Source organism: Phymastichus coffea, unplaced genomic scaffold (genome assembly GCF_024137745.1).
Source record: "Phymastichus coffea isolate CEN01 unplaced genomic scaffold, Cenicafe_Pcof_1.1 PCOF00070, whole genome shotgun sequence".
NCBI lineage: Eukaryota > Metazoa > Arthropoda > Insecta > Hymenoptera > Eulophidae > Phymastichus > Phymastichus coffea.
In genome coordinates this window covers 488,214-507,044 of record NW_026706881.1, presented here as the reverse complement: position 1 = coordinate 507,044, position 18,831 = coordinate 488,214, and the positions used below count along the sequence as shown (strand labels likewise).

The following is an 18,831-nucleotide window of genomic DNA, read 5'->3' as shown; positions in this document are numbered from 1 at the left end:
TGATATTTTGTTTCTCATAAAGTAATTCCAGGCACATGCGGTTCTGTTGTATGTATTACAGTGACGAATGAATGAAGGTTTTCAATGAAATGTTGACGAGTACAACTTGTATGCAATGACTAACAAAATGATCGTGGCATTGCAGCAAAGAGGTAAATGCGATCACGAAAGCGCGGCTTATGCGTTTAGAGCGTTGAGTTGGAGAAACGTATAAATGAAGGGCACGCACGTATATTGAATTGCGAGACATGTACGCAATCTGAATGAACGGCGCGTATCCGTGATGCGCTGTTCAGCTTCTCATTGATCGTCTCTGAAAATTTCAAGCAGAGCGATCAATGCACTAGCCAGTCAATAATGACGCAGAGCGAGCGAAGAGAATGACGAATGTAATAGCTATGATGACGAGTTTGACGTTTACCAAGGAAAAAAAACATAGCAATGCGCCCGCGGGAAATGCTATTTTTACCAATCCTTCAGCATGCTCGCGGCTAAAAATCGATCGCGACTGCTACGTGTATATATAGATTGTTGACGGCACTTGGTAATGGAGCTTGCAGCCGAGTATTTATTTCATTTCGCTCCGCCAGACAACTTATCGATTTACGCTTATTATAACATATAATTGAATTTGCAACGACTCGACTGGTCATCTCTTCTCGTACTCTAGCAATTCTTTCTTCGCGCACTTCGCCGACTGTTTCTATAATTAAATGGCGCGTGATACGATCGAGAGCTCTCGCGTGATGAATATCTGCCTTTCAATCTAGAAGCACGTCAATTATGCCACTTGGAAAATTATCCATATCTTTTTGGCCGATTTAATTTGATTGTACGAAATCCTGCTCCTTTACATTCTCATCAGCACTGATTTTCGTCAGTTTTCAAGTGGATTCACTCTCGATAGGAGCTGGGGAATGAGCTTGTACGGATACTATCAGGCCTGTCTGGCAATTGCGAAAACCACGCGTCCCGTCTATTACTTTGCGATTAAACAAATGTCAAGGCTGCACAATAACATTATAATAATTATATCAGATTTACGAGAAGAAGAAAAATCTATCCGACGGACGGAAAGTAATAACAATTGTTCGCGCAATCAAAGGACTCGAAGGAGTTGCAGTTATTTTGCAGTCGAAAGAGCAATCTCGTCGAGAGAACAGTAAACAGCGAACGAGAAAGCGCATTTTCGGTGTTGATCGCGAGTAAACGAAGATAGTGGGTGACAATCAGCACCACTGATTGCCGAGGGTGCAGTATCAGCGATGCCGGCTGCACGCGTCAATGGCATGCACTTTCCATGAAGAGATTCCGTTGGGTCAGGCGCACGTGTACACCGGAGCGTGCCTTGATGAAAACAGAGACGCGACCTCGGCCTTGCCAGTACCTACGAAAATCGAGCATATCTCGGATCGATCGCTATTGCTGTTCAAGCGCACGCAACGCAACCCATGCAAATTACAGCTGGAGGCTCCTTCTAATTCCCAGCTCATCGCGCCTACCTCTGGCCGTTTCGACTACACGCGCACACGCAAATATAGGTGCGCGTCTACGTCGTACGTCGTACGTCAGATTGAAGAGTCCTAGACCAACTGCTATACTACACTCGTCTCCTTCATGCTCTCGCCTGTTGCCATAATCATCATTCAGAGACCTATCACATTAAACCTGTAAATGCAGTGATCCTCGTGCTTGCTCATATTTCCAAGACAAACTTGGCCAAATTTACTTTTTGATTCTATAACCTGTTTTGACTTTTAAGTTCATACAAGTATCATATAAGATATTAGATTTCGCGCAATCATCGGCTCCAGCTGTGCTCAAGTTTCTTGTGTCGATTAACAAATGTTTGGCAGTCGATAGTTAAACAGCAGTTTGAATTACTTTGATAATGGGTGGTAAAAACAAGCGCAAAGAGTAGCCATGAATTCATAATGTGTCAATGAAATGGAACATACAGTAGCTTGAAAGTATTAATGGAAATCAGTGTGGCGATAGCCATGTAAGCACGTGCAGGCTATGGTGTATTTTTAGAAAAGAAGGTGCCAAACCATCGCGAGTCTCTTTGATAGCTCATTTATGTGCGTGTATCTTTATTTAGATGCCACCGTAGCATAGCAATAAGCTTTTCCGTATGCTGTCAACGAAGAAGCACAAGCAGTCACAGCAAGAAAGAAATCTATAGTAGCAGTCGCGCGTGGCTGACCCAACGCGAACCCTATCTACTCGCTGCCCGCCCTCCTACCCACGATCAAACGGATAGGTGGCCGTTTAATTATAGGAGTGTAATCGTGATCGCTTCCCCCTCCTGTTGGCGTGATTATCAACGATTTACAAGCTCGTTTTTCTTACTCGGGAAATTGAACGCCAGCGGAAAAGCGCCGGTAATTCGACTAAATTCTTATACACCCGATTATTTTATCATTATGTATATTATGCTGCCTAGCTTAAACTGCAATGGCCTGATTAAATGTTTGACTATCAAGCAGAGTTACAGGCTTCTGCTTATATCGATCTCTCTTTTGCGATGTTTTTAAGTTGCAACTATGGATAAGAGCTTGCAATTAGTCCGAGTGAAGCCTTGAAAAAGACATGCTTTTATGCCTTTTATCGCAATACAAAAAACTTGTTTCACATTTGTTTTTCTATATTTTTTCATTTGTATAATTTCTTCTGAACAATGTTATCATTCAGCTACATACGAAATTTTTAGATACTAACTCGATACATATGACCCGTTATGAGAATTAAAATTTCAGTCAATACACGTCGACATCCTGTTCTCGTTTCGTCAATCGATGGCGTGCGTATAAGTTGGTTTATTGGCATGCTAGTAACGTCAACGTATGTCATTTCTATTTAATTAATCAGAACGATCGAAAAGCAGTGAGCTGCCTCGAGCAGTGCACAACTTCGAGCTCGATGTGCATTTACTAATTGATGATATCTATTGACCTGATCGGCAATGAACAAGTAAAAGACGAATGAACCGAAGAATAAATGATTTGTAAATGGACGCTTACTTGATGACAGTCAGCCACGGATGTCTTGCCTTGACCTTGTCCTCGTTCATGTCTAGTCTTCTCTTTTTCGAAATTCATCCTTGAAGAAAGCCTCTCGAATAGTAATCGCCTTGTTTATACGTGTAGTGTAGGTGTGTGTGTGTGTTGGATCTGGTGAAGCCGAGATCCCCTTTTCCCACCCTTTACCCACTTAATCCTCAGATACATAAAGTAAACTTTCTTGCTCGGACAGTTTGACAACGATCTGTTTGCCGCGAAAAAGTTTAATATAATTGTTTGATGTTTCGTATATATTTGTAGGTTTTCTTATTGGATTTTACATCTTTGCTGTGTTACAGGTGAGTCACACGCGAAACCCATCACTTTACCTGATCTTCACAGTCACGTAAGTGTTGCGGTAACGCGATATTTCGATACCGGAAAAAGAGCTACTTTGCACGACACATTCGTGCTCGCACTTTCGAAATGAAGGTTAAGTCGCGCGACAGCGCAAATTGTCGTTTCGTGCAAGTAGTCCAAAAGTAAAATAATGATATCAAGACATTGCTAGTAAAATCCAAGAGATCAAAATGGATGTAGGGGAATTCAATCATCGTGCAAGGCTTAAGTATTCGGTTCTCTGTGGATTTTAAAATTTGAGTTGGTTCGTGTCGGTCGGGTGTGATAAAGTCGTGTCCCCTGAGGATATTCCTCTTCGCTACTACTGTCTCACTCGTGTTACGACCTCGAGGCAGGGGAGAATGTTCGATATATATATATATATATATATATATATATATATATATATACACATGATTCCCCATGGCTGGCCTTGCTTTCTTTCCTTCTTTTTTTATCTAATAGGTCTTTCACTGACACAATTTTCTCGCGCGCGTATACAGTTCCGCCCTTATTTTCCGAATTCTCTCTAATGAGTTTCTTCTCTCTCTCTCTCTCTCTCTCTCTCTCTCTTTCCCAATTAACTTGACTCTACAAATTGATTTGACAGTTGTAAAGAAAAAACAGAATCAAAGTTTTTATCGTTTGAATTTATTACTAGAATGAAAAAATGAGATTAGACGATTAGGTGCTTCCTTGTGTCCGTAGTGTTAGTTGAAAGAAGTTGAGAGAGATATATGTTAAGTTGAAAATTTATGATTTATATTACTGCAGGGCTCTTAGTTTCAACTGTATAATTATATCAACGGACGTAGCTATTCTGAATTACGAGCTCATAGCAGCCTTCAATCGTCGGTTGATAGGCCGATTTTTCTTTTCACTCTCTCTCTCTCTCTCCCTCTCTCTCTCTCTCTCTTTCTCTCTTTCTCTCTCATTCTCTCAGTCTCTCTATTTTTCAATGTATCCTCTGAAGTATATCGTAATTTTTTTCTTTCCCTCTTCTTATTCTTTTATGTCTGCTGCTCATCAACTCTTATCCAAAATCTTAACTCAGCTTATCAAGATTCAGCCCTCGAACTTTCAGTTCACTTGAACCTCGGCCTTTTATGTTGGCCTTCATTTCCCACGGGCGCCGCGGATATTTACTCTGCCCGAAATAGCTTTTTTAGCGCTTTGTTTTATTTTTAAGACACTATTTATTTACTTTCAATACACTACGAACTCTGACATTTTTAAAAATTTTGTTCTTCATTTCGAACACCTCGGTAAATCTATATTTATAAAATCTCATGTTTGCGAATAAAGAAAAATGATGTATACGGCAGTTATAAAATAATGGTAATAAAAGCCACTGGTGTATATTTCAAGAGAAACTTTCAAAAGAGAAATATTATCCGTAATGGATGTTTGCGTGGATTCTTATAAAATCGCTGAAGGAAAACAAAAAAGTCAATAGGCAATTAAATCCAGTTCAAGCTTTCAATAAAAAAAAGAAAAATAGAAGCGGGCACTTGTGTAGAAATAATTTTCTTAAAAAAAGAGACAGTCGAGAGAGGAAAGCAAGCTCTCGACGAGCAGCAACAGCGTCGATGAATGGCCAGTGTCCTTGGCTTCTTCGTGTCTAGCCGGGTCGTAGAAGAAATATATCGATTACTCCTTCTTTTCTCTCTCGTTAGTTTAAAAGCTGAAGCTCGAGAAAGAAGAAGAGCAAAAATAAAACGAGCCGGAACGAAAGCCGGACGCACGTCGAATTCCATAATAATCGCGGAGGTCTTCGCGTATGTTGTGCACATCGATCGGCCTTCCGCTTCCTTCTCACTCCCCGGCTCCTTTTTTGGTGGCTTTCGAATGTCGTGCCTGTGATTATCAGCGACTTGATATTCATCTATTAATATGTATTTATTTGTCTATAAATTACGACACTGTTCTTTGGAGAGAACGATAACGATAACATTACTTATCAACGCAATGTCAATATGCCGCTAGAAGCTAGTTATTTAGTGGGAGGGGCTCTCAGCTCGTAAAACTACGACCAAAGAAAGCCCTCGCATGCGTGATACTGCTTGTTATTGAAAGCATATATCTAAATATAATTGAATAATAATAATAATTGAATGATAACATTTTTGGGGAGGGCAGCTGTTCAGACTTTATCAGAAACTCTCATTCTAGTATTTAGGATTTTACTGGCGATATAGACGTATTGATTTGAGTCTGCGTGTCTGGATAAGTTGTTATTTATAATACTAATTTGTCTGCCTAAGGATTGTGACTCTATCGCATCGATATATCAATGACTGGAGTCACTGTCTCTAAATCATGTTAACTGATTTGTTCGACAAAGTTTGATTACATTTTCATATGTATGCACGCTCTTGCTTATACTAATTTATCGATTTATAGAATATATGAAATTCAGAAGATTTTAGTGTCATTCCGTGTAAAAAAAGTAAAATCCACAAACAAAAAAAAGGAAAACGAAGAAACCTTATTTTTCATTGCTTCTCGGAAAAATGAATTTCTTTAGATTTTTCATATATGCACTGGTGCCTATCTGTAGAAATTTTACATATCATGCTCTTATAGTTAATTAGCTTTTGTGAAGGCACTTTTTCCCAAGAAAATTTAAGTGACTCGCCTGTGCCGCAAACTTTGCCGCGGTGTCATGGAATAAAGAATTTCTGGTGGTCGTAGCGATGGTGGTTGTAGCACGCGTGCGGTAGTCTTTCTCTCTCTCGCTTTCACGTGTTGTGGCTTTTGCCGACGAACTTTCATTTACGAGTGTGATAAACGACGGTTGGCGTGGTCTGCTATAGTTAGCAATGAAAAGTCTTGTACTTATTTTATCGATATATTCAATTATAATTTGTGCGTGAATTGGGGTCGTCGCACGTGTTGATCCACTTGCTCAGCGATCTCTCGCTCGTCAATTAACCTTGCGTGATTGCCTTTATTTCCAGGTTTTTGGCTTTTTAGGTTAATGACTTGGCGTCAGACGCTCGGTATACACACATTCACAAAATAGCCGAGAATATGTAGGTGTGATAGATGTGGATATATACGAAGCGTAAGTGCCGTTGGGCCGTGCAATTTCAATTGTGTGCACTCGCGCTTTATGGCGCCTGAAAATTTTCGATCGACTGCTTATTTTTAGTCCGCTGACGACGCTTCTCTATTCTTAGCCAGGCTTGGCTCGCGCACCGCCTCGCGCACGTTTCTTCGCTCATTCTCACCGTCGCATCATCCGCGCATGCGAGCTCGATAATACATAGCATCTATTGAACCTTGCACGGAAACTAATGGCAAATGAAAAGACGAGGATAAACGAGCTTTGTCGAATTTGCAGTCGACGGTTTTTTTCCTCGCAAGTAATCACTGGCTATTATCACGCTTCCCCTTTCGGTAATGGGCAAAAATCAATTTCCTACTTGGCCGACTTGGGCTCTCTGCTATAACTTATAGAGCGTAAATTCATAGCTAGAATGAAAAATAAAACATAACGACGGTTTTTCCTGCTGGTTTTTTCGTTGCGACACGTGCTGCTACTGCGGATTTTAGCGTAATGTCACTGTGCAAGTACTTGGCAAATAGCCCACACTTACGAGGCTCGTATTTTTCTTTCTCCTCTGGCATCGCTTCGATACCTACTTTACTTCTTTTTATTAAGTCTTTGCTGCGTCGCTGTCGTCACTTTTTCGCGGACTATGTAGCTTGGCGAAACGATAAGGTGTAATTGCCGGAAGAAAACCAGCCATCTATTGCTGTATAGCTTCGATGCCTCTCCAAGTACATCGTAAATCTTCATTAATTAGCACCTCTTAAATTACACGCCTCTTATATAATCTTCGGTCTGTTTTGGCCAGTCGCATATATGCGCTTTTCGACAATAATTTCCGCTTAATTTGCCATTGAACCTGATTTCACGCAAAATCCAATCCATATTTCGCTGTACAATGTTGATCTTGATCAACATGCGTGAATGCCTGGTAGAAGCTGTTTCACCTGAAGAACCTGCAAAGAATCATTAGGCGTCCAGTTGACAAACTATGTCCGATGTAACAAATACGCGGATAACGTAATAAATGTTTGCTCGCTTATTTAACAGTTATTTCGCGGAAAATTTAATTTAGCATCGCGAGTTAGCTTCATCAAGCTCGCGAGCGCGCGCTTGTTTAAATTATACGTTACACGGACATGGGCACCTAATTGGGTACTGCTCATATATTTTGATCTAACATTTCATTAAGCAGCGGTTCGGAGCACTGATCCAAATGGACTTTCTCTTTCAAGCCTCGCGCACAAAACACTTGGCATATCGACCGTGCTTGATTAGTCTGCAATGGGGAGAAGGAACATGGCAACCATCGCACAGCGGGATTCGATCTAATGACGAGTTACGCACTGCATTATTCAACGTTTAATCGTACAAACATTATCGATTATAGGTAGCGGCAGACTGCGTCAAACAAGCGAAATTAGTTGTGTGTGGTGATCATCCGTGAAACATTCACATGAAACTGTTGCTGAAATTCGATCAATCATCACGAATGATTTGCAAAGCATAAGAGATGAAACGAGATTTTGAGCGGAGAGATTTACGAGCTATGGAGAATCGGCAAGGTGTGTATGTATGGATTGATTAAAGTGAAGCAGTGAGTTTGGAACAATACTGCCTACTGAACTGTGCATATATATACGTATAGGTGCACGTAGAACATCAGCAGGCAGTTTAGCCTGGTACATGGGACGAGCGAGTGAATAAACGGAGACAGGCTGTGAGTTTGGAAGTGCATTACTCGTTACTTGGCAGTGTCACGTGGCTGATAGATGAGCTTGTACGTGTGTGCAAATTGGCCTTAGGCCAGTTAATAACTCGGCTATCAATTGGAGATTAGTTGTAGCTGGCAGGTGTCACTGATGTAATATGTATCGCCAATACCAAGGAGTTCAGCCCGAAGCACCACTCATCTATGAACTCCCCGGAAGAGGGAAAACTTCCTTTATGAAGGAGCCATCGTTGCTGAAGCATCGGGCAACGATCTTAAAGTCATTTTCCTGTGTAACCTTCCAAATTGGACTAGACCATCTTCGACTTCCTTATTGCGCACCAAATTGTGAACTCCTGGAACGGGTAATTGGATTGCGCTTCGTTAGAATGATACCAAGAGAACGAGCGATCATTCGAGATAGAAACTCTTGTTGCCTGCTTCCGCTGCGACATAACTGAATAATTATCGCTCTTTGAAGCTGCTCTGAAGGCTCGTTCACTGTGTTGATATTTAAATGACATATGCAGGTAGAACAAATCAATGTATTGAGCTAACAGTACAAGGGAATGTCGATAGGGATGAGAAAAAAGGTAGGCTTGTGGCAAACGATTAATTTACAAGCACGTGTCCTGTACTCCTTGATTGCCATCGTGAGAATGCTATATAAATTAGGCGAATCGTACGAGGTCCTCTGGTAGGGTCGAAACTCCGGCCGTGGCGCTTTTTATTCTGCGCGAGCTCGCCGATAGATAGACGAGAGCGGTAGCGTATTGAGTATGCCGTTTGCGCGCGCGTCTCGGCGGCTTCCTGTTACGTTATACACTGCCGGCGCGGTGGCGGCAGGCACTGGCGATCGATTTGGCTGGACAAACACAATGCGCCAGTACGTGGCCTGCCGATGCCGAGAGCCAATGAGCGATCAGGAAGAACCGCTGCGTCCGTTGCGCTCTTCGCCAAAAGCTACGATAGCTGTAATCCTTTGCTCGTCTTCTCATTCCTGTATTTTTCATGAAATGCACTCTTACATGTGCGACAAATAATTCAAGATGAATTCTCGTTCTCGGGAGAATGTAATATTCGTTTCTGCTCGTTGAAGCTGCGCGCACGTACAAGATTTTCCTAGAAGCACGCCCAAGAACTTTATGCACCGAGCGGACAACACACGCAGCCTTCATTTTGTCATAATCGGCGAATTAATTATGAAATTGCCATTTGGCCGTGTTTGTGAATAAAAGCTTGCGTCTTTCATGTACTTCGATAATATCTTTTTGAATTTCAAATTGTCGAGTGAAGCCATTGTTCGTTGAAGCTAGTGAATATTAAAACTGAATCTTGCACGAATAGTTTGCTCAAGCTGCATACATATGCCTTGGCATCGCAGACTTTGCACTGAAGGCCTTAGCTCGCAGCTTACTTCATCAGGCAACGACGCGCTTGCAATATCCTGTCGAGACCGAACGAGGACATCCATCTAGCCGCTTTGGCAAAAGCGTGTCTGAAATTTCAATAAACACGCATGTGTATGTACTGCACGAGCCGAAGGTTTTCGCACTCGATGATTCGTTTGCTCATACACGGTGTTTGGGACAGCTCCAAAGTTTTACCCAAAATTACCTCAAATTCTGCTTGGGCAACTTTATTTTTTGTCACTTACTGAGACTACATTCGTCAATCCGAAAATCCAAGTTGATTTTCTTTTTAAGTAATTTCAATTAAAAAAAAAAACACACTTTTAGCTTTTATCCCGAGACCAACGACGGGGACGTAGTGGCTAACTAGCTCCAATAAAAATAATAAAAAAGATATGTTTCAACAATTTCACTCGATAATAAATTCAAGTGTTTGGCTAGCTGACTGTCCAAAAGATAAAAGTAATATCGAATCTTTACCAAAAAATATGAGTCATTCAATAGAAATAAAAATAAAGCAAAACATTGCAATAGAACCGTTTATATAAATATTATTGGCATTTACACACACACACACAACGCATCTATCTCGCTTTTGCAATGCCAAACGACATGATGTGCAAATGCTTGCAGAATATTGCAGTTTAGACAGAGAAAAATTGTCGTTACATACTTTGAATAAATTCTTCAAAACTTCCTGGTCTGCGAAAATACTTACTTTTCTTTCTACTAAGTATTATTTGTGTTTCACAAGGAAACCTATATTTTTGTCATATTGTCCTTCTTTAATTAAACACTTTAATTTAACACTTGGCATTTTAATTTATCGCAACATTTCCAAAATTATTCGTGAGAAAAATACACTATTGGCTCATGCTGACGCTGCTCGCTGCTTACTGATATCAAAGTGACTGCTAAGCTACTTGGTATTTTAGTTTAGCTCAAGTCTAATTGAGGAATTCTCTGTTTGTAAACAGCCGCGACGTCAGCGTAACTAGTACTAATACTAAAGCATGGAAAAGTTTATACTTGAGAAAGTTTACTTTATATATGTCTCAAAACTACTTATTCCGAGTATTTCCACGAAAATTACTTTTATTTTAGTTGGCAGAGCTATTTAACAATAATAAATATAAATCAAATGTAAAGGGTAATTTTTATTATAATGTCCTCAACGTTGATCTAAAGATGATTTTCATTCAGATTGAGATATTTAAAAATGAGAAATAGGCTTTAATTCTGGAGTTGACAAATTTTGCGCCAGTAAGTGATAAGAAATAAAGCTACCCTAGCAGAATTTGTCGCAAGTTTGGACTGACGTTTTTGGCCTAAGTACCGTGCGATATGGCAAAATAATGTTCGATGGATATACAGAGAGTTGTAGCGAGGAAGGAGAGTGACGGGCGAAAGTATGAAGCGCGGCAGCAGGCGCATTGTGAGCATTGTCGAGCGACTTGTTCCCGAAGCCGTTGCGTCAGCGCTAGTGCGCGACAGCACCGCGGACAATAGGCATGCTGTAGCGAATAGAATGAAAGCTTCTTTACTCGGACTCATCTATAGGCGTGAGCGACGTCCGTTTTGTTTGCATTCTTTATTGCGATGTCGTGTTGGATCACACTGTATACTGACGTTCTTCCGGCAGACTTGATAATAAATGGTTTAAGTTCCCATGCTGTACCTTTGCTTCGTTTGCTTTCCCAAACGCTCTTCAGGGACTCTCTTCGCTGCCAACTGCGCTCTTGTCTTGTTGCACGTCTGACCCTCCTGCATCTCAATCGTGTTCACTTTATTTTCCAATGGATTGCAAACTGATCAATGAACTTTAGCGAGCTTGTTTGTCCCACCATGTGTGGGCGCTTTGTAAATACCTATATGTTTTGTTCTGTATCATTATCTTACGCACCTTTCAATTTCTATTTTACAAACTTTGCGTTCTTTTTTTTACATATTTATGAAAACAGCCAGCTCAAAAGTTCTTTCCTCCTTCCTTCAATATAAAAAAATAGACTTGTCGACATCTAGTATCAAAATTAATTCGAGGGCAAAAATTGAGGGTGAAGAAGGCATGAAAATTTAAATTTTATTATACTTTGAATCATTCACATCGTATCTGTAGAAAATATATTCAGGAGACTTATAGGCAGTAGAGGAGAGTGGGGGAATATGAACCCTGCGAGTAAGATGGATCACCTATTATTTATGAAGATTCAGGCCGCCGAGGTTGTTTTTACTATGTTCATTAGTTACTCCACACCGTATTCCATAATATTTTAATCATCTTCTGGGTTCTAACATTTTTATAGGCTTTTGAAATTTTTGCATTATTCGTCACCATTGTTTTTTAATTATTATTCCACCTACATAACATATGTGTAAGCTATTTATTCAATTTCGATATTTTTTCCTTACTTTATTCAGTTACTGATAAATCAATACCGTATTTTCAAAATTATTTTTCATCGATATGAAGCTTTTCTATACTTTTTTAAGTAAAAAAATATTTTCAGTGAAGTACGGACTACCAATGCTTTAGGTAATGTGGGTCGCCAAAAAAATTCATTACATTCAATTGTACTATATTTCTTTGCTTCATTAAGTCCTTTGCACTTCAAATTACAAGGGTAATTCAAAATGAGGGCAAGTGCAGACCGCTACTAACTTTTATCACGTCACGATTGTCTGGGAGTTGGCAACACTTTCTGTAACCATTTCTACCTTCCCTCAATAACTTTGTTGATATTAATACTTTTTGATACAGAAAATCGATTTTTCGAGGATGTCAAACTTAAAACTCGTCAGTTATTTTGTTATTAACTATGTAATTACTTAAATGCAAGTAACTTTTTATTTATCTATAACACACGGCAAAGTTCCAATGAAAAAAATTGAGTGGAATTTTCAATTTAAACGTTTTCCATTTTTAATTAAAAAAATATTAATTAAATGCAAAGCTACATACAAATTAGTGCAAAAATAATGTAAATACACTCTTTTTCCATTAGATCGTTTATATCTCGGCTTCCAATAATGCAACTTAAATGTTTAATCTTTAAGAAAATACTTTGTTTTTCAAAACGAGCTAACTCGTGTATCATTTAAATAATTTAGAGCAATATTACAGCTCTCGAAAGTTGAATATTTAATTGCAAAATAGTAATATCAATTGCTTAGAAGACTTTTTAGCTATAAACACCAAGCAATATCATATATACCATAATATCGTGTTATTCTACATCACAAAATAAAAATTTTGATGCCTCTAAGATGAACGTTGTAAAAATATTATATAGCCGTTTTTCATGCGCGGTCGCATAATAAGCGCAACGGCCGCATACGACGCGACGCGCTGTGCCGCGCCATGTCATGTGCGTAAGTAGCTAATTCACTCAGTTAATGTTGTATATATTTTTTATGCATTCAATAAGGTGATTTAGTAATAAATTATTAGTTTTAGTGATTGCTTGTATATTTTTTCTAAAATACAATTCAGTTAATTATATAGATGCCAAAGTAGAGTGAAAAAAATTCAATATTATAGTTATAGATATCGATTAACGCTGTTCTCACAACTACTGGTTCTATCACAGATAAAAAGAAATAGACGATACTGTAAGAAACATTTATTTTGGGTGATCTGTATTACCCCTATCTTTAAAAAAACTCATTTTCGGTTCTTTTTATAAAATAAAAGTTTTCGATCTTTCAAAATGTTTTAGAAAAAAAATGAATCACTGGATTTGAAATTAGAAGATTTGCAAATGCGATTGCCTATTTCAAAAATTTTTAAAAGTGTTTACTAATTAAATGGCTTGCGAAAAGTCTAGATGATTCATGTTCCTTCACTTTCCTCTACCTGGAAACCCGCCTTAAGCTTTAACCAATGGCTGGACCTCAATTTTACATCTTGACTTGTTCGGAAAAGCCCGAAATTTCAGAAACCGGAATTCTCAACACAGCGCCTCTGGTCATCAACGAAAAAAGGTTTCCTCAGTACGGATAACAGATAACAGAGTCCGTGAGAGTTATAACCGATTTGTGCTTCCCTTTCGCTGCGTTAAATTGAACATCCACAACAAGGTTCTAAAGATAAGGGCCTTTCCTCTTTCCTTCCTCTTGGAAAATCGTAAGATTTTTTATTCTCTTTACGCCCCAGTGTCGCGAATCGAAGTTTCTGCTCGTTGTCTGTTTGCGTTGTGTTACGAGAAGCACGTTCGCCTTCACTACGTACGCGTGCATGTACGTATTTTGTCATCGCATTTGGCGCACAACTTGTGTCGCATCGTTAACTACGTGAACGATATATTCATGTGAAGCATATTTTACGTGTGCGCAACTCTGCGACGTCGACTCTGCGGCCAGCGATGCTTCGACAAGGATTATGCGAGGGTATGCATGGTATATCTTGTGAAGTGCCTTCAGGTCTCCGACATTACTGTCCAAACGGCAACAGATCAGTCCCTCTCGATCCAGGAACCACGTAGTTACGAACTATGCCCACGTCTAACCAATTAGTACTGTGTTTGTTTCCGGAGATATTTTCCTTCTCGCAGTTGCAATACAGCCGGCGTCTTGGCAGGCGAGTAGCTAGACAGACGTCTAGAATGGCCATTCAAACTTCTTCCGTTGTGAAGGCAAAACGAGCCTCACCTTGTGTATGACAGTTACTATTTATCTGCGTGGAGATCGCTTTGCGCGTTAGTTAAGTACATACTTTCCGATATATCTTAAAGTAACTAAAAGTTCATTGATCTTTGTCAAATGACAAAAGCCAATTGCATTTTTATTGAACGGTAAATATCGATGTTCGTAATGTTTTTTAAATTGCATCATTTGTTTTTGCACATGGAGAAACATACAACTTGATAGCCAGGTTATCTAGTTATAAAAGAATAGTAGAGTAGGGGTCAGCTATAAGTTTAGTGTGATAGTAGCAGCGATATGCGAAGGCAAGTTTGGCGAGGAAAATCGGGCGGTCGATGGCCACCGCAAAAGCCACAGCATCACCACACGCGCGCACTTTCTCGCGACGACGAGTCTTGCACAATGACATGACCACACTCCCCCTGTTGATGTCCAACGACGCGCCTTCATACATGTATATATGTGGCCAGAAAATTGAGCCGCCGATTATCGACCTCTCGACTCGAAAACGCGACGCGACGACGTCACACAATTGTGTCGATGACGGCAAACAGGTGGCTCTTGTCTTTTTCCGTATACTGCGCAACCACCCCACCACCCCTTTTGTTTCGTCCTCTTTCTATCCTAGCTATGTGCGACTATTCCATTTACAAGTTGCGTTCTATACCGAGAACTTCCAATACGCGCTTGATTGTATTATTATTGATTTTTTTTTCTCGTTACTTCGCTTATTTTTTGTTCTATTCTCGATTTCGTCATTAAAAAAGACTTGCCGAGTTTCTATGAACGTTAGCGACAATAATTGACAGAGTTTTGTTTTTTTACGAGATGTGCCTAGCTGCAATTGTTTTGTAATCAACGTATAAGATAACAAATCCAATACTTATGTTTGCTCTCAATTTGTCTGTTGACAAAGGCAGTACCCCGCTGTTCACTTCATATGGAATGCAAATACCCACGTATAAGCTAGAAAATGTGCTTCTTAACTGAAAAACGTTCGCACGTATCGTAGAAGGGGGTGTAGACCGTGACAAATAGAATCTCATACATATCAATGGCTATATCAAATAAAATACATCTTAGGGCGTATGTAAGAGGTAAATCGAACCATTTGACAAGTGGAGGCGTATTAAATAATTGAGAATGGGGAGTGGGATGAATCGGGCAGTTGTTTGTGTTGGAGAATTGAAAAAAGAAGCAAGTTGTTCCGGGCCATAAAAAGGAAAAATATACAGGGTCTGCCTATTTTATTTTTATTGCCGCAGCTAGCTATACATTGGCAGAAGTAGCTTTTACGATTTGAGGAAAGTGCCATAGACCCGAACAAAGCAGTGGCAGTATAGAGATTGCGCGCGGAATCGAAATGATAAAAACATTGTCGAGCGAGCGAGAAAAGGAGAGAACAGAGATTGCAGTTTCTGTTAAGAGGCTTGCGCCATCTTGGAGGCTAAGTAAATACGAAAAATAGTGGCACGTCTCGCGCGTGTCAAGAATTTACGAGGCGAGCCAAGCGGAATGACCGACCTGCCTGTCGTTGCATATTTGCTTTCTTTTGAGTAATACGTAGAGTAGAGAGATATTTTGCTGTAAGACTCTTGCTCACTGAACCTTTGTTAAAACTAATAAGCTCTGAATTTTGCTCTTTGCATCGAAGACAAAAACTACCTTCGAATTGCAGCTTCATACGCTCGCGAATGACTTGCGTTTCAGCAAGTTTTATTGCAAAAGAGCTCTTGGGCTACGCAAAGGGAAGAACAACTACACACGTAAAAATAAGGTCGGTGTGTTTTTGTTGCAGCAATACCGGCACACACACATACACACACAAAAATGGGCTGCTTCGGGAGCAAGGACAAGCTAAGCAAAGAAGACATGGACTTCCTAAAGTCCCACACGAGATACGACGAGGCCACCATCAAAGAATGGTACAAAGGATTCAAAGTAAGTCACACCCGTTATTTCTTTTGTACTAGATTCACTTCTTTTCTCCTCGAATGCGCCAGAGGCTTATACCGGCTGCTGCAATCAGACCAAACAATTTAAAATCATTCCAAATTTATAACTCGCGCTACGCTTGATAAGTATTCTCGTCTGGCAGGGTCGTGTTTTATTGAGTTATTATAAAGAAAAAGAAAAATAAGAAACAGCGAAAATGAAGGTAAAAAAAATTCATCGGAAAGGCACAATTGGCAGTCAGTGATAAGTACAATGCGCAGAAAAAAAGAGAGCACCTGAAAACAAAGTAGAACAAATCACCGAAAAAAAAAGTTAGGCAAACCGAGCGAACATAACGTGAGCTGCTGCGAAATCGCGTTGGTGCTAGGTAAACAGAGGAAGGGATGGGAGGCTTAGAGAGCGGGGATGGCGCTTTTACATTTGGCGTGGCACGCAGAGCTGTTATTGTAGCGGAGCGGGCAAAGTGGGACGAGCTGGCATTCAAGTGCTTTCAGAGCACATAGCTATCTTCCTTACAGCTCTTTTTCTCTCCGCATAGCTTGCGACTGTCTTTTTTCGATTTTTCTTCCTGCGTACTCTCCGAAGACTATCTCCATCTGCGTAAACTTGTCTCTTTATCGGATCCCCCCCTCCTTCCGCCTCCTTCTTTCCCTACACTTTTCGACTCGCTGCGCGAGCTTGCTTATCTTAATGTCCAGCAATGCTGCCGCCTGATGGAACGCAAATGAATTTGCAATATTACAGCTCGCCTTCTTTCTTCGCTCTTTCTCCTTTCTATCCTCCTCTCGTCATTGCAGCCTTTATCACCCTTCCCCCTATTTTTCACAAATACTTTTCCCTACAATATCACGAAAATAACCAGAGTCAGTGCACATTGTTGCAGCTGCAGATGCGTTGCCTTGTAACTCTCCACCCGTGTAACACATTGTTCTGCCCGCGCGCTATTCTTACTCGAAAACAATGCCGATTCAAACATTGTTTTTTTCGCATTATTAATATAACTTTGACTATTGTGCAGCAGCGAGGTCACCATTCTGCAACTTTCAAAAGTTCCAACTGTAATACCTCCTCTCTCGTCATGCCGTTTTGATAAGATTATTAGGGATTTTACCAGATTAAATAACATTCATTTGTTTGTTTGTTTTCGTTCAATTTCACGTACAAGTATTCATATTAAGCTTTAAACTTAAAAAAAAGCATGTGTTTTTGATGGTCTCTTTTTCTTAATAAAATATGAAATGGTTTTCAAGAGAAGTATGTACATCCTGTTGAGTTTTGTGTATAAATAATGACTTTTAAGTCCCTCGATGAGGATAGAAAATATACGGATGAAAGCATATTATTATTATTATTCTTGATACTCTCCTTTTATAAGCAAAAAGTTACGCCTAATACATAGAGTTAAAAGTTAAAGAGTATGGGTGATAAAAACATCACTACTTCGACAATTTCATAATCAAATCTTCGTAACGTGACTAATGGTATATATTGTTATAGCGACACTTAACCACGTTCGTGAAATCTGTGAGAGTTAACGATTACATACGTACATCTATACTGACTGAAGAACTCAATTTCTAGGATCGCAGCGGCTTCTCCTAACTCATGCTGTACATTGCAAAAGAGCGTAAATAGTACGTTCTATAGAGGTGACTCTCATTCGTCAATGTCACCGCTTTATTCGCGGAGTTTAATGTACAGAATTAAAAGCTATACACGACATTGGAATTTAATCTGTGACAACGTTGACATAATTGCAAGCGAGGCATAGTGTAAATAAGGTTACGAAAGTAGACGATTGGTACGCTGAGGTTGTTTGCAAAATAATTCTGTTGCAGGTTTCAGGTAGGGTGGCACCTACGAAATTACACGGCTAATGCATTGGATAAAGTGAGAAAATTTACTTTATCCTTGGCCAACCAGCTGCGAGTATCTGGCTGGATGGTTTAATCTTGTGAAAAGACGACTCCATCCCTGCTCAGTTTCCCGCGTACTTTCGCTCGAGGAAACCTCTTCCAACTCTCTAACGTGAGAGCAGATGCCGGAGGAACACCACCACTTTGACTTTTCAGCTTCTCACACATACATACGTATGTGCGCGTGTAAAGTCAAATAACATTTCACGAAGAACTTGTTTTCGAAAATGTCACTTCCTGCTTTCCAATTCAATGCTTCTACATGTTGATATTTCCTTCGAGTTGACATTACAAATAAACGCGACTGTATAGTTCAATGAGACGTTATTCTTTTCTCAGCGTAAATTTTGCGTTTATTGAGAAACGCAAGTTCGTTAGAAATTTTTCATAAAAAATGACTACAAACTCGTTTACGTAAGGTTATGTAGTTCGTCGCAGAACAGCGATTACGCAAGCATTTAATCATCCAACTTGACCCCGAGGCACCCTTGTCACTGTCACTCCGAAGCACAAAAGTTTCTCCATTCGCCGAGAGACAGCACAAGCTACGGCAATATTTGCACTCGGACGCGCTCAATGAAATTTATTTACAACGAACATCTATTCCCCTTGGCGATCATCGACAGCATAACGTACGTACACCTACGAGTTACAAGTAAAGCCATCTCGCTGCAACCTTTAATTCTTTCCTCCTCGTTATCAACGTGCCATTACGTTGTCTATGAGCGCACAGAAGACT

The 18,831-nt window shown here is 40.0% G+C and overlaps 1 protein-coding gene across 9 annotated transcripts in view; it reads left to right on the top strand.

Moving 5' to 3' along the window:
- LOC131667773 (neurocalcin homolog) overlaps window positions 1-18,831 on the top strand; it is a 173,366-nt gene that overhangs the window by 108,456 nt on the left and 46,079 nt on the right. For 5 of the 9 annotated variants that reach the window (XM_058941458.1, XM_058941459.1, XM_058941457.1 and 2 more), the window contains exon 4: window positions 16,019-16,161. The exons of the other annotated variants lie outside the window; for them this stretch is intronic. In XM_058941458.1, coding sequence (XP_058797441.1) covers window positions 16,019-16,161 — 143 coding nt within the window. The remainder of the gene's footprint in view (window positions 1-16,018; window positions 16,162-18,831) is intronic. 9 annotated transcript variants of the gene reach the window in all.